This window comes from Arachis stenosperma, chromosome 8 (genome assembly GCF_014773155.1).
Source record: "Arachis stenosperma cultivar V10309 chromosome 8, arast.V10309.gnm1.PFL2, whole genome shotgun sequence".
In the NCBI taxonomy this organism is placed as follows: Eukaryota; Viridiplantae; Streptophyta; class Magnoliopsida; order Fabales; family Fabaceae; genus Arachis; species Arachis stenosperma.
In genome coordinates this window covers 19,097,905-19,112,609 of record NC_080384.1, presented here as the reverse complement: position 1 = coordinate 19,112,609, position 14,705 = coordinate 19,097,905, and the positions used below count along the sequence as shown (strand labels likewise).

Here is a 14,705-nt window from a genome sequence, read left to right as displayed (position 1 = left end):
AAATAATATTTTAATACAATAAATAATATTTTAAAATAATTTTAAAAATGTAATTAGATTTTAAACTAAACCCAAAAATCCTAAATTAAAAGGTTTGAATTTTACTTTAGAGAGTAAAGTGTGATCGTGTAGCCTTAAATATTTTTTTCATATTTATTCTTGGTCCTATCTATAAAATCAACGTGAAAGATCCCACCTTACTCTCTAAAAAGTAAAATTCAAATTTTAAAACATCCAAATCTAAATTAAAACCCTAACTCTAATTAAAACACATTTTCCCCCTTTGCCTAAGTAAAACCCTAGCCACACACATTCATCACCAACCCACACACAAACAAAACACACGCACACAACACAGCAGCAGCTGCTGAAAAAGAAAGAAGGGGAAACAGAATCAGGGAAAGGGGGAAGAGGGAGATTCGAGAAGGAGAGGGTGCCGGTGGAGGGGGGAAGTCCACGCCGCCACCATCGCGTCACCGTCGACAAGCCTCGTCGCCGTCGCCATTGGAGCCGCCGTCGAGGCAGAGCCGCGGAGAGGGAGTAAGACGCGAAGGAGAGGAGGCCGCGGGTCACCGTCCTCGAAGCCTCCGTCGTCACTGTGTAGAGCCGCCGCCGTCGTCATCATCGCGGGCTGCTGCTGCGCGTGTCATCGCCGCCACCTCTGGGTCCGTCATCGTCGAGCAGAGCCGTGGGGAAGCCACCGACGTCGCTGACGAAGAAGAGGGGAAGCGCGAGAGGGAGCCGCCGGGGAGAATCGTCGCCGTCGCCGTTGAGCTCCTCCACCGCCGTTCGGGTCACTGGGAAAGTGGCTGTGATCACCGGAACCACCATCGGAGTTACCGCTGTTTCAGTTCAGCCGTTCTTCCTTGTCTGGGTAAGCTTTTCGTTCCGGAACTTTTGAATCGGTATTTCTGTTTTAAGTTGTTTAAGGATCTGAGGTTTTGGTGTCATAGGATCGGGTCTTGCATGCTGAGTTCTATGACTGTTGCGTGCGACATCAAGCTGCTGCGTCGATACCGGAGCTGCCACTGTTCTGTTCTCTGGTTTATTTGTAAGTACAGTATGTTGTTCCTCGTCTGGAACCTCTATAGTTGCTAATCTGTTATATGTTTCTAAGGTCTTTGCAACGTTATGCTTTAGGATTATGTTTTGGTTCTTGCGTGCCGTGATTAGAGTTGCCGAGGATGCGGCTGCCGCCGTTGCGGGCCGAGAGAAAACGGAGCTTTATTGCGCGGTTGAATCGCGAACGAGGTAGGGGCTTTTTCTAAAAACTAATTTATTTTAAATTGGAATTGTTATAAACTGATATGATGTGCCAAATGCATTTATGGTGATTATGTAAGTCTTATGAATTGTCTGGTTTATCTTGGATGAATATGTTGTCTGTTTGATTGCATTATTGACTGATTTTGTTAAATTGGAGATTTCTGAGTTGGTTTGATTTGAAATGATTTTGATAGTTTGAAAGTCTGAATTTTGTTTTATTGGAAACTGAGTTGGTCTTGAACCCCCTCCGGAAAGGGTTGAGGATTGGTTTGGTTGAGACTCGAAAAGGGTGGCAAAGTCTAAGTTTTAGGGGAAGTGCTGTCGAATTTTCTAAAATTCTAAAACTTTGAAAGTATTCAATCATAAAAATATCAATTAGTTGATTAAATCATATAAAAACCCTTATTAATTCATAACTACTAACTTTATAATTCAACTACAAAAAATAACTCAATAATTGTAAAATTGGATAAAATCCTAATTTAAATAGCCAAATATCATTATTTTTGAATTTCTGAAACTTTAAATTGTAAAATAGGAAAATAATCCATAATTGTAGAGTATGGATGAAACTTTAATTTATATCAAATCCAATTAATCAAAGTTGCCTCTGATTATCTTCAATGAAATAATATCTGAAATTAAAACTGTAAATAAATATATAATTTGAAATTAGTTCATAATAAAACTTTTCAAAAGTTATGGGTCTTATATCTACAGCTGAAAATAAGCTACAGAAATCGATTTTATAAATAAATTTGTCCAGCCTTCTCTTGACATTTCCTCTCTGCCAAGTGTATGGTGGCCCTGAGAAACCCAAGAAATTCAGGTTACAGTTTCTCATACAGCTAATAAATTTATTGGTGTCTTGTGAAAGATTAAAATTTCCCCCGGTATCTTCCAAAGTGACGACTGAGTTAAAATCTCTACTTAGGCACCAATGACCATTTATTTCCGTAGCTAACTCACATGGGAAAGAATAATTTTAATGGATCTTCCATCTGTCTGGCGTTTGAAAGTCCAATACTAATGAACATCTGACTTGAACTGTACTTTCATCCGATACGACTTTTGATGGCTTTGTAACAAGTATCAAACTTGTAGCACCTTCATCTAGTTTTCCATTTGTATCACTTACATGCATTGGTCCCTGATCGATGTCTTCATCCTTTATAACGTAATTATTTGGATTTATGACGTAACCAAAATTATCCCACGTTGATGTATTTTCATAACAGGAAAACATTGGGGCAACACTTGTTGAAGGTGAAAAAAAAAATCCATAAATATGTTTGTGTATGCTCCACCTCGTAGAGACGTAGACCAACTACTTTAGGTTATAGATCAACATTGCTAGCATCAAGAATCATTGGATCACTAGCAATATTCTAATATGCTTTCAATTCTTCTTCTTTTGCTTTAGGAAGAGTGTTAGAGATATAATCATTTAAGTGAACCCAAATAAGGCTCTTGCTTTAAGAAGAGTGTTAGAGATATAACTATTCATCTTATCTTCCTCCTATCAGCTTAAGTTTTTCGGAGGAGTGATTTCATGACACTAACTCCTCTAGTTTACTCCATAGCCAGCTCTTATTTCCCACTTAAGGACTGCCATAAATTGCAATATGCCACTATGGTTCCCCTTGTTCATAGCTTACTCTCATGTGCACAAGTTATTTTTTAATTAGGACAGGTTCGATATTCCAAAAAAACTTATTCCAAAGGCACCAAATGCCTCTTACAAAACAATCCGCTTCACTAATACATTAGGAATCAACCGAAATTATCCCACTCTAATGTATTTTCATAACAGGAAAACATTGGGGCAACACTTGTTGAAGGTGGAAAAAACCCATTTATGAATATTTCCATGTATGCTCCACCTCGTGGACCAGCTACTTTAGTTGATAGATCAATATTGATAGCATCAAGAATCATTGGATCACTAGCATTATTCTGATATGCTTTCAATTCTTCTTTTGTAAGAAAGAGTTTTAAAATTTCACCAAAAGATTTTCTCAAAGAAATATCAAAAGATAAAACCAGGAGAAAAATTCGGCTTTAAATCGCGCAAAAGAAGAACAAAATTTAAAATAAAATAAATTAACCGACCATATTTTTCGTAAATGTGTTTGAATTTGAGATGCCAATTCAATGCGTGTTGTGCGAGAGACTTTTTACCCGGGTAACTGACATTTTGGCAATACACACATTTGTAACGTGGTTGTGGTGGTTGAAATGGTTGTTCGGCGGTAATTCACACATAGTGATGGCTACAAGTGGTGGCAGGTTTTGAAATTCAGATTTGGTGCTAAATGTTTTGAGAAAAGAAAGTGGTGCTGAACGAAAAGAGAATAAAATTTGAGAATGAGTGGTTTCATGACATGGTATCAAATCTCTATGTTCTAAAGGTCTAGAATTGATCCTTGGTGAACCCCAAAAGTAAAAAATAACATAAGAAAAATAAAAGTAGAAAAGAAGGCCTATGAAAAAAAATCAAGCAAAGCCAAATAAAACACTTGTTTGAGGCGGAGTGTTAGAGATATAATCATTCATGTTGCCTCCTCCTATTAGCTTAACCTTTTGGGAGGAGTTGTTTCATGACACTAACTCCTCTAGTTTGCTCCATAGCTAGCTCCTATTCCCCACTTGAGGACTGCCATAAGTCGCGGTAAGCCACCCTGGTTCCCCTTGGTCGTAGTTTACTCTCATGTGCACAAGTTGTTTCTCAATTAGGACAGGTTCGATATTCCAAAAAGACTTATTCTAAAGGCACCAAATGCCTCCTGCAAAACCATCCGCTTCACTAATACACCAGGAATCTAAGCCTAGCTTTTTGATAGTTGCTTTGGATTTAGTCCCTGAAATGTGGGTTTCAAGAAGGAAATTAAGTTAGTATGGAATCTATAGACAAGATCTTTAATAATAAGAGAACCTTTAGAGGTAGTTCCTCTAGAATTCCAAAAAATAATATTCATGATAACTAAAAATAGCGATAAGAAAATCCTCTTGATAAGATCCAGAAAATTAAGCCTCCATATAGGCTTATGTTCGGTGGAGACAAGCTCCTCTCAGCTTCTAGAGTTGAATTGAGTTTGCCTTGGTTTTAGATGTCCATCATATTTTTGTCCAGGTTTTGATCACCTGAATCTGGTGGCTCCTGCGGACTGTGGTCCTTCTGTACTTTGCTGCCCATACTCTCCCCCACCCATGAACTTGGATATAAGTGCAGTCGAGTGAGAGTCAGAGAGGTCAGTGATATGCATATAGGACTCCTATTTACTCTTGGCAATTTCTTTATTCAGTTTGAAAAATTGTCTCTAATAGTCTTGGTGTTTGACTTCCTTCTCTCTAGAGGCCTTTTGCTGATCAACCTGAGGTTCTAAATTATTTTGCTTCAGCTCCGGGCAGCTTTTGGTTTCTCTTTGGCTTGTTTATTCTAGTTGTTTGTTTTGCTTTTTCTTGCTTATATCAGCATCATTTTCCTTAGTAATGACAAAGGCTTGTTTCTGTTTTTGTACATCTTTCACCATATTAGAATGGTTATTTTGCTTGAGAGGGATCTGTGTGTATTTTCTTTCCTTTTCCACAGATTGTTGAATGATTTTAGGTTCATTATGGGCCCTCTGACCCTCTTTCTCCTAATTTTCTGTTGCCAAAACTTGAAATCTAGACGTATAACCTCCTCTTTTTTTCTTTTGGAATGTCCCCTGTTATCTGCTTATCACTTCTCTGGTTTTTCTTAACTAACATATTCTCTGCTCCATCAGTAGCGATCCCATCAATTAAGACAAATTTCTTTCCTTTTTGAGGAATATTCTTTGATACTTCGATGCTAGGATTTTATTTTGCACGATTATCTGATCCTTCCTATTTTGTTGATCCTGATCATTATTCACTTTCTAAAATTGCTCCTTTCCTTTTCCAGCGTCTATTGTTCTACCCCCATCTTTGCCAGCCGCCGCTGTTGCTGCCACTATGGGGCTGCCTTCTGATAGTTCTTGTTATTGACCGGTGTGCCCTAACCTAGACCCGACCCGAAATATATACTGGGCCTATGCTAGGGCTGGGTCTGGGTTAGGGCAAACCCGGTGTGGCCCGGCCCATGTACACCCCTAGTGATTTGTTCTGCCCAAATAGAGCCTTTATTTGCTTGTGTATGATTAAACCTTGCTGCTTTATGACAGAATGAAGTAATTGACATTCTGGAGCCTTAATTTGCTTGTCATTTGAATTTAATTAAACACAAATGGAAGGATAAATGCCGTAGTTTGCTTCTGTTTTGCTTGCCATTTAGGTTCACTAATCCATCTTCATTAAACACAATGTAATAAGTATCTTTCATATGATTGTTTGGCGTTCCTGATTTATCTTTTGTTCATGTAAATTGACTCCTTTATGGCTATGCTATTTATGACTGCTTGTTAAACCAACCATATTCGTGTCTTCTATTATTGTCTATGTTAATTTTATTAATTGCAATATATATTAGAACACACTGAATATTATTGTTCATTATTGAAAAGTTGAGAAGAAGAAACACAATCTCTGGAATCACTCTGGTCCCATTTTGGATTACAAAATAATAGTTTACAATCAAGTGAATTTGAGGAAGAAAATGAGTTAAGAAAGAAAAAGGAAGAAAGAAAGGTTGAGATATACATGATCAGATAAAGGGCATCCAAAAACAAATTGTGATGACTAAAAGATATATTTATATATGTACCATGTTGCTAAATGATAAAAAGGGAACAGATAGTGATGATGGTGATGTCTAGTTATGAGCATTAGATCCTGAATAAAAGTTCAAGTAGCATGTTCCTTTCAAAATGTCTCCTACCTGTTGACAGCTGAAAATTCAACAACAAAAGGAAGCCAATAACAGCTGCTTTCCCACTTATGAATTTGTTATTCTCAATAAAACCAAATCCCCTTGGATATTCATCAGCAAACATTCAACCTATAATCACAAACACCATGGAACTAATCAGTAGAAAGCTGAAATTTGCTTGGATCCAAAGCTAATTAACTATAGAAGCAAGATTTTAATGTTGTGAGTAGTACTCTGATTTTTCATTAGGGAACATGGAATTAATGTGAGTTGAAATTTCTGATCTTGTATGTACTCCAAGTTGATTTTAGCATATGCTACTTGATCTGTCTCTTTACTCCCCTCGGTTAGGTTTCCCTTTCAAATAAATGATTGAAATAGTGGAATCATTTTTAATTTTTTTGTTTTATTTTTTTCGTTCCTGAGTTGATATCTGGAATTTTTGCTGAATTTGTTGCAAATAGAGATTGAAAGTTGGATCTTCGTTTGCCTTAGATTGGGGTGGTTATGTTTGTGAACTACTGAGTTGGTGCTATCTTATGAAATTATGGCTTGGTTAGAAAAATTGATAGCAACGTTGGCTCAACAAGAATAAATCATTTTGGCTTAACCTGTAGTAAAAAGTAAGCAATATTCACCATAAGTTCTAACTTTTTCCCTTATTTTGGCATATATATGTTTAGGTTGCCATTGCAATTGATCAAATGGATATCAATGGGCATGGTGATGCTGAGGAGAACGTGGGAGATGCTACAGAAATACAAATATAGTGCTAAGAATTTTGCACTCTAAAAAAACTATAGGTATGAGAAAAAAATTTCTTTTTGTTGTTTGTGCTAGAAATCTACCTGATTAGTGAACTCTTACATTGTATATGCTTGAGGAAAACAGAAATGGTATTTTAAATTGCATAATCATCCAATCTTGTTGATTTATCGATGTTAACCAATTAGGAAAACCAAATTCCTCTTCACTTTGAATTTGCATAACATAATGATTTGTCATTTGTTATGCTCTTCTCACTAAAATAGATTGCTCTACTATGCTTAATACATGTTCAGAATGTGAGTGACAATGGAGTGTTTGTAGGAGATATTGGTGATGATGAATAGGTGGTAATAAAAATGCAAACAATGAGTTATAAGATTCAGTACCAGATTTCTTACTTGATGGTCAAGCAAAGATTCAACAAAACTGTTTGGATTTCTCTCACACTCTTCTAACAAAGATTACACAATTTGTGCTGTTAAATGTTGCTTTTCTCCCTTCTCAGCTTAACGGACTCCCCTTTATAGAAAAAAATTGGGTATTTGAATGTAGGTAGGTTAGAAGATTTCATCTCTTAGCGAGACATAACATATTGGAGGACATTATGTTGTTGGGTTAATGACGTAATACGGATGGTTCTGCAAAAGAAACTGCTATACTTTCTTTGCTTTGCTTCTCTGTGTTGAGTTGCTATTGGACTACCCTTCAGAAAGCATGACCCTCATTTTCAGCGCAACCAAGTTTCGTAAATGTGCCTTATTACTCCACAACCTGAACTTTGCTGCACCCACCTCTTGTCTTTCGCTTATGCTTCTTGGTAATAATATTTCTTTCTCACTCTTTTCTTTTATTGAGTTTAATTTCATGCAATAATATTGTGAAAAGTTTTACACGATCAACTGATCCAATTCATTTATTTAGACGATCTTTAAATAGTGTGAAAGTTAGTTATTTTCTCTAATGTAATGATATATTGAATGTTCTTGTAAAATATATTTACTGAAAGTGTATGAAAATTAAGTTCATTTTATTTAGGTTGCTTCTCCCAATAATAAAACATAGTAACTGAAAAAAATTGTCTTGCATCACTGCTCTCAAATTATGAAATTATATAGGCTATTGATAATGGAATTATCTAAAGAACCTAGAAATGCTTCAATTCATTGTATTTCTTTCTCGTGTAAACCCTAAGGACACGTCTGTTGTATCAGGCAAACATGTTGGAAAAGCACAAGGGGCTTCTTATTCAACTGCATTACCAGGCAATGGTGGTTTCTTGAAAGATGAAGACTTTGGAAAATCAACGTTAGCAATGGACCTTGCTTCTCTCGTTGAGGAATCCTCCAAAATTCTAGAGAGTAAACCCAGGAGTAGGATGGAGTTCAAGAGATTTCTTGAAAACCGAATAAAGAAGAGGGTGAAGAATCAGTTTGTGAATGGAAAATTTCGTGGTCTAATGCAGAGCATTTCCGATGGAGAAACTCTACGTGATGCTTATAATTGCATCAGGATTAACTCTAATGTTGATGCAGAGTCAAGATATGACAGTTGCTTTCTCGATGACTTGGCAAAACAGCTCCAAGATGGGAGTTTTAATGCAAGTGCAAATACTTTCTTTGTCTCAACAAGAGGATTGAATGACAAACAAGTTCTGGTCCTTCCCAATTTGAGGTTGAAGGTAGTCCAGGAGGCCATCAGAATAGCTTTGGAAGTTGTTTACAAGCCACATTTCTCGAAGATCTCACATGGCTGCCGAAGTGGTAGGGGTTGTGCCGCAGCATTGAAGTATATCCGCAAAGGGGTTTTAAACCCTGACTGGTGGTTCACGTTGCTTGTAACCAAGAAGTTGGATGCTGCTGTCTTGGCTAAGTTGATTTTGGTAATGGAGGATAAGATAGAAGATCCTGCTTTATTTGATTTCATTCGGAGCATGTTTGATTCTCAGGTGCTGAATCTTGAGTTTGGGGGTTTCCCAAAGGGACATGGTCTTCCACAAGAAGGGGTCTTGTCCCCTATTCTAATGAATGTATACCTTGACCTGTTTGACACCGAATTCCACAGGTTGTCAATGAAATATGAAGCTATATATGATGGAGTTGGAATGCATAATGATCAAGATAACTCCTGCTCCAAGTTGCGTGGTTGGTTCAGGAGACAGCTAGATGGTAATAGTGAGTGTATAGTTGAGAAGAATTCCAGCGTCAAGGTTTACTCTTGTCGCTTTATGGATGAAATGTTTTTGGCAATATCTGGTTCCAAGGATTCTGCTGCTAATTTTAAGTCCGAGATCCAAAGTTATTTGAAGGATTCTTTGTTATTGGATGTTGTTCAAACTGATTTATTGCCTTGTGAAGGACCTCGTGGGATACGCTTTCTAGGAACGTTAGTCAAAAGAAGTGTTACAGAGAGTCCTGGTGTAAAAGCTGTTCACAAGCTAAAAGAAAAAGTAGAGTTATTTACATTGCAAAAGGTAGAGGCTTGGAATTATGGGACAATTAGAATTGGGAAGAAATGGCTAGGACATGGTTTGAAGAAGGTTAAGGAATCAGAAATCAAGCATTTAGCTGATAGCAGTTCTATACTGAATAGGGTTTCCTGTTACCGCAAGTCTGGAATGGAAACTGACCATTGGTATAAACACTTAATGAAGATATGGATACAAGATGTTCAAACAAAACATGCAAGTGAAGAAACTATTTTATCCAAGTGTGTTGCCGAACCAGCTCTTCCGTTAGAGCTAACAGATTCCTTTTATGAATTTAAAAAACAGGCAGAGCAGTATATAACTTCAGAGGTAGCCTCTGTTGTTGAGCTTTTGCCAAATAATAACAGCTCATTGGGAAATATGATGACAAAAACTGAGATTATAGCTCCTCTAGAAGCAATAAAAAAGCGTCTTTTAAGATATGGATTGACCACTTCTAATGGATTCCCCCGTTCTACTAATTTGCTTATCATGCAAGATACAACTGAAATTATTGACTGGTTTTCGGGGATCATCATCCGCTGGATAAAATGGTATGAAAGCTGTGCTAACTTTAATGAGATAAAAAACTTAATATCAGATCAAGTTAGGAAATCTTGCATTCGTACTTTAGCGGTGAAGTACCGCGTGCATGAAACTGATATAGAAAAGCGGTTTGATGTAGAACTCAGCAGGCTTCCGTCAACACAGGATATGGAGGTGGAAATGACTAATGAAATGTCAGATACTCAAGCTTTTGAAAACGATGAGGCATTAATGTATGGAATTACTTACAGTGGTTTGTGTATGTTATCACTTGCAAGAATTGTGACCGAGGCAAGACCATGTAATTGTTTTGTCATAGGGTGCTCTTCTTCAGCACCGAGGGTCTATACTCTTCATGTTATGGAAAGGCAGAAATCTCCTAGTTGGAAGACTGGGTTTTCGACTTGCATTCATCCAAGCTTAAATAAACGACGAATAGGGTTGTGTAAGCAGCATCTGAGGGATTTGTATCTAGGATATATATCACTTCAGTCCATTGACTTTGGTGCATGGAAGTGAGTGTCCACAATTATACCAGAATCTTTATCAGGATTGGGTATTGGTCATGTATTACTTCAGTCTATTGATGGTGAAGAACGGGTAGAGATCAGGTATAAGATCAAGATGAATACTTATATCCAATTCTTTTAAAACATAAGGTAATTCCTGTTCTCTTTTTGTTTTATTTTATTTATTTATGGTAGACAGATTCCAGGTCATTCAATCATATAATTTTTGTTTAATAAAGTTTATTTTAATTAATTTGACAATATTTACACAAGAAGGAATCAGAAAATGAAAATGAAAACACAACCTGGATTTTTGGTGTCGGCTATAAGGAAATTTTATTGCCCTGCCAAGTGCCAATGTACATTAAATTATCATGTAATCTTTTAGAATTGCATATATGTTCACTCAAAAGGTCTTGGTGTAGATTTCAAATTATGGACACAAGTAATTGTAGGTTCAGGCTGAGGATTAAACTTACCATATATAACAAAATAAATAAGAGAAAGCTTCTCATTTAACTTGTGACCAATTTTTCCTCTTTCTAGTGTAGTTTTTGCTGTGCATAAGTTGATTTTTTTTATATCATTGCCATTTAGTAGTGAAAACCAATCATGGACACCCTTTACGGGAAGATTAGGTTTGGAGTGTAATTCTGGACCAAAGGAACTTGATATTCAGTTTCTCCTTTAGTTAAACTTTTGTTCATTTTTCTTTGCTGGACCTAGGAATCAGGATTAATTCTTGGCTGAGCCATAATTTATAGAGTTCCTGAATTATTACTGTTTCATTGTTCTGAAGTCGCAGAACAAAATCTACTTTGATATGGAGTGAGTTTTCAGTTATTGTTCCACCATGAGTGATGTATTTTGCATGTTTTTCTGATGGTTAATCTTTAACAATGACAAGTTGGCATCTGCCAGTGACTTCATTTTGGAAATGATATTTTCTAACATGAGTTCTATATACTTACTGCTGTGATATAACTTATTCTAGTTTTTTATTTCCATGATAGATATACATCATATACATCCTTGTTTAGCTGGGTAATGGCAAATGCAGCATGGTTTACATGTCCTTCAAGCAGTCCTTACCACATAACGCCATGCTGTTTTTCCCGTTAAATGAAGACATTCAGTGATTAGCAAGCAAGGACTGGAATGATTTGTTCCTTTCAAAGCTTGTCTCTGTGGTTAGTTGTGATTGATCATAAGGCTTGCACCATTGGTTTTGGGACTTTCGGCCTTTTTAAAGTGTCTTATGGGATGCTGGGTGACTTGGTCTAGGACAATGCCACAATGGTTTCACCGAATTGTGTGGTAATATAGTCATAATTTTAGTAGTTGCCTTAAATTTTATTTACTTCGAAATATTTATCTGTCATGCTTATGCATTACCTTAGTTGACATTAATGTTCGGTATGTGAATCAGGCCTTCAGGGTAATATGTCTATAAATATTGGACATCTTGCTTATTCCCTTGATTTTTTACCTATAAATACTGCCCATCTTCTACAGACTGCATGCATGCTCTTTTCTTCTGCAAGGTGACTTGTGCTAACTTTGTTTGGATTGTTAGTTTCTTCCATGGTATTTTCTTCTTTTTTTATGATCCATGAATTGTCTGGTAAGATTTAGTCCCTTTCAACTAATTTAGTATGTAGTCTTGTTATTTTTTCTATAACAATTTTTTCCCCGTAATTGTTATTAAAGGTTATGCCAATTTATGCTTAATCAAATAGACAATTGGTTTGCAGATACAACTATGCTTTCTTGTGGGACTTGAAGAATGGAACCGTGGTGTGTGCTCTGCTCTTTGCTTTTATGGAGCTGAAATCGTATGCATGCCCGCCTCTGTTAGTGACTTGTGACGATGGAAGAGATTCATTTTTCTTGAAATAAAAGAAAAAATGCAGTTTCTCCGTTTCAAATGAGTTAGATGTATACATGTTAACAAGCATTTCCTTAAGTTGTTTTATATGCTATCCTTATTCGTAGGCACGAAGTATATACTTTTTTCTGTAGAAAAATCCGAACTATATGAGTGCTAATTTGATTCTTGTTTTCCGTGGCTCAAGTCTGTTTACAGTTTGCATGATATTAGTGCATCCATATTTGAACTTTGGACATTATGCATATTTACCCAATAATAATGCTCTACATCCATACAAAAATCATCTACAAAACAAAGGTGAGGGATTTTAAGTCCCCCTCTTGAGAGAGTAATAGGCTCCCAATCTTTGTTTTGAACTAGTTTATTTATTAATTGAGATAGACGCTCAATACAAAGAACAAAAAGACAAAGGGATAGGGGTCTCCCTGTCTTATTCCCCTAGTTGGAGCGAGATTCTGACGGAGAGTCATTCCAAAGAAGGTTCATAGTCGGTGTTGAGATGTAGTAGTTAGCAACTTTTATAATATTTTTTGGTATATCTGTGTCTCTGAGAATGTCCATCACATAGGCCCAGTTAATTCTATCATAGGAAATTTTAGAATAACGGCTATTAAAGTCTTATTAACGTCCGTAATCGTCTCAGGTTCTTTAAAAACATCTTTCACCCAGGCTATAAGAGATGTCTCCACCACATCCCAAGTTTGTTGGTAGAGTTTGGCCGGAAGGCCATCATTATTCATTACCAGGAGCCTTCCAACTCCCCATCGAAAAAACAACATCCTTGATCTCCTCATTTGACACTTCTCTAGATAATGTTTCGTAATTCGAGTCCTGTAACCTGGGAAAAAGATTAGAAATAGCAAAGGAATTATAATTCAAGTTAGAGCAATAAAGATTTTTAAAGAAATTAACACCCCAAGCTTTGAGAATGTCAACATGGTCCACCCATTCTCCATCTTCATTCTTAAGAGCTGTAATTTTATTTCTCTTCCTTCTCCCATTCGCCGTCAAGTGAAAGTACTTAGAATTTTTATCCCCAAATTTGATAACATCACATCTCAACATTTGCTGCCAATAAGTTTCCTCCTGGGCAGCAATAACTTCATACTCTTTCCACAAATCTTTTTGTAATTTCTCCAAGAACGGGTTATGATTGAAGGAGCGTTTATTATTAACGCCCTCCAGCCTAAGAAGGATGCGTTGCTTCTTCTTAAAGACATGCCCAAAAACTTCTCTATTCAAAATCTTAGCTTTCTCAACAAAGCTGGCTATATTATGTAAAAATTCATCCTCCTTCAGCCAGCTATTTTTAACCATGCAATTGTAATTTTCGTGCAAAACCCAAGGAGCTAGAAATCTGAAGGATTTTGCTTCTTGTTCCCTTCTTGGTTTTTCCTGATTTAAAATATATTAATATAACATCTTAAATAAATATTTAAAATATGTTAATATAACATCTTAAATAAATAAATTAAAAATTAATAATTTATCTCTCTCTATGTAAAAAATGACCTATGGTATAGTTTAGACTCCCACCTTAACTCTTATCTCCACGTGGGTGCGCCATTAATTTATTTTACTTTATATATGTAGAATTTAATTAACATGTGCCTTAAAGATATATAATAAACCGGTAAAAATTTTTAAAATTTTTATTTAATAAATATAAAATAAATATATTAAAAATTTAAATTTTTAATATTTTAATAAAAATTTTCTTGTTTTATAACTTTAACATGTGTGATAGATAAAGTCATATATGTATACCTCTCCAAGATGTGAGCAGTGAGCACCACACTTGGCATCTTGATTTTCCAAAAGTGCTCAATATTGGTAATGTTCCCAATAATGTCAACAAATATCACATTGATTACTAGTCATTGGAACTTGAAATTATTAATGGCCAAGTTAAATTAAATTTGTCTTAACCTTGATACTAGACCTTGGTGGGGAACTGGGGATACACTTATTATATATATGTAGTACCATAGAAAAAGATAATGACATAATGAATGTAGCATATTAGTAGTAATATATTTTGTGTGTTACTGGTCTAGTTGACAATTATTGTCTTTTATAGTGCAACATTTTTATTTGTCTGATAATGCACAGTTTCTGAATAATGCTGAATAGTACACACATAATATATCTGATCGATTATTCAATTAATTAAAGAAAAAGTATAAGTAGACAATGAAAATACTAAATGATGTTAATAATAAATATGTCAGATGTTCTATTTAATAGGCATACAGATAATTATGTTCATTATTTTTAATTGGATGGTTTTATTCATGCACAATTAATAATGGGTGGATATTCAATTCATTAGGTATACGGATGGTTATCCTAATGTTAGAGTTTATGGAATAATTTGAAAATGGAGTGTTTTTTTTATTTTATTGGGCCGATTCTAGAATCTATTGTTGA

The 14,705-nt window shown here is 35.8% G+C and overlaps 1 protein-coding gene across 7 annotated transcripts; it reads left to right on the top strand.

Annotated features, from left to right (window-relative positions):
• Positions 1-335: 335 nt before the first annotated feature.
• LOC130944134 (nuclear intron maturase 4, mitochondrial) lies at positions 336-13,160 on the top strand. Of its 7 annotated transcripts, XM_057872309.1 has the most exons (9): positions 336-874; positions 954-1,051; positions 1,141-1,251; positions 6,781-6,900; positions 7,418-7,682; positions 8,077-10,534; positions 11,398-11,701; positions 11,814-11,928; positions 12,139-13,159. In XM_057872309.1, the coding sequence occupies exons 5-6, from the start codon at positions 7,580-7,582 to the stop codon at positions 10,392-10,394; spliced, it is 2,421 nt and encodes an 806-aa protein (XP_057728292.1). In that variant the 5' UTR covers positions 336-874; positions 954-1,051; positions 1,141-1,251; positions 6,781-6,900; positions 7,418-7,579; the 3' UTR covers positions 10,395-10,534; positions 11,398-11,701; positions 11,814-11,928; positions 12,139-13,159. The 7 variants fall into 7 exon arrangements, with proteins under 7 accessions (XP_057728292.1, XP_057728286.1, XP_057728287.1 ...); XM_057872303.1 differs by having other exon boundaries at positions 11,814-13,160; XM_057872304.1 differs by having other exon boundaries at positions 11,398-12,008; positions 12,139-13,160.
• Positions 13,161-14,705: the final 1,545 nt, after the last annotated feature.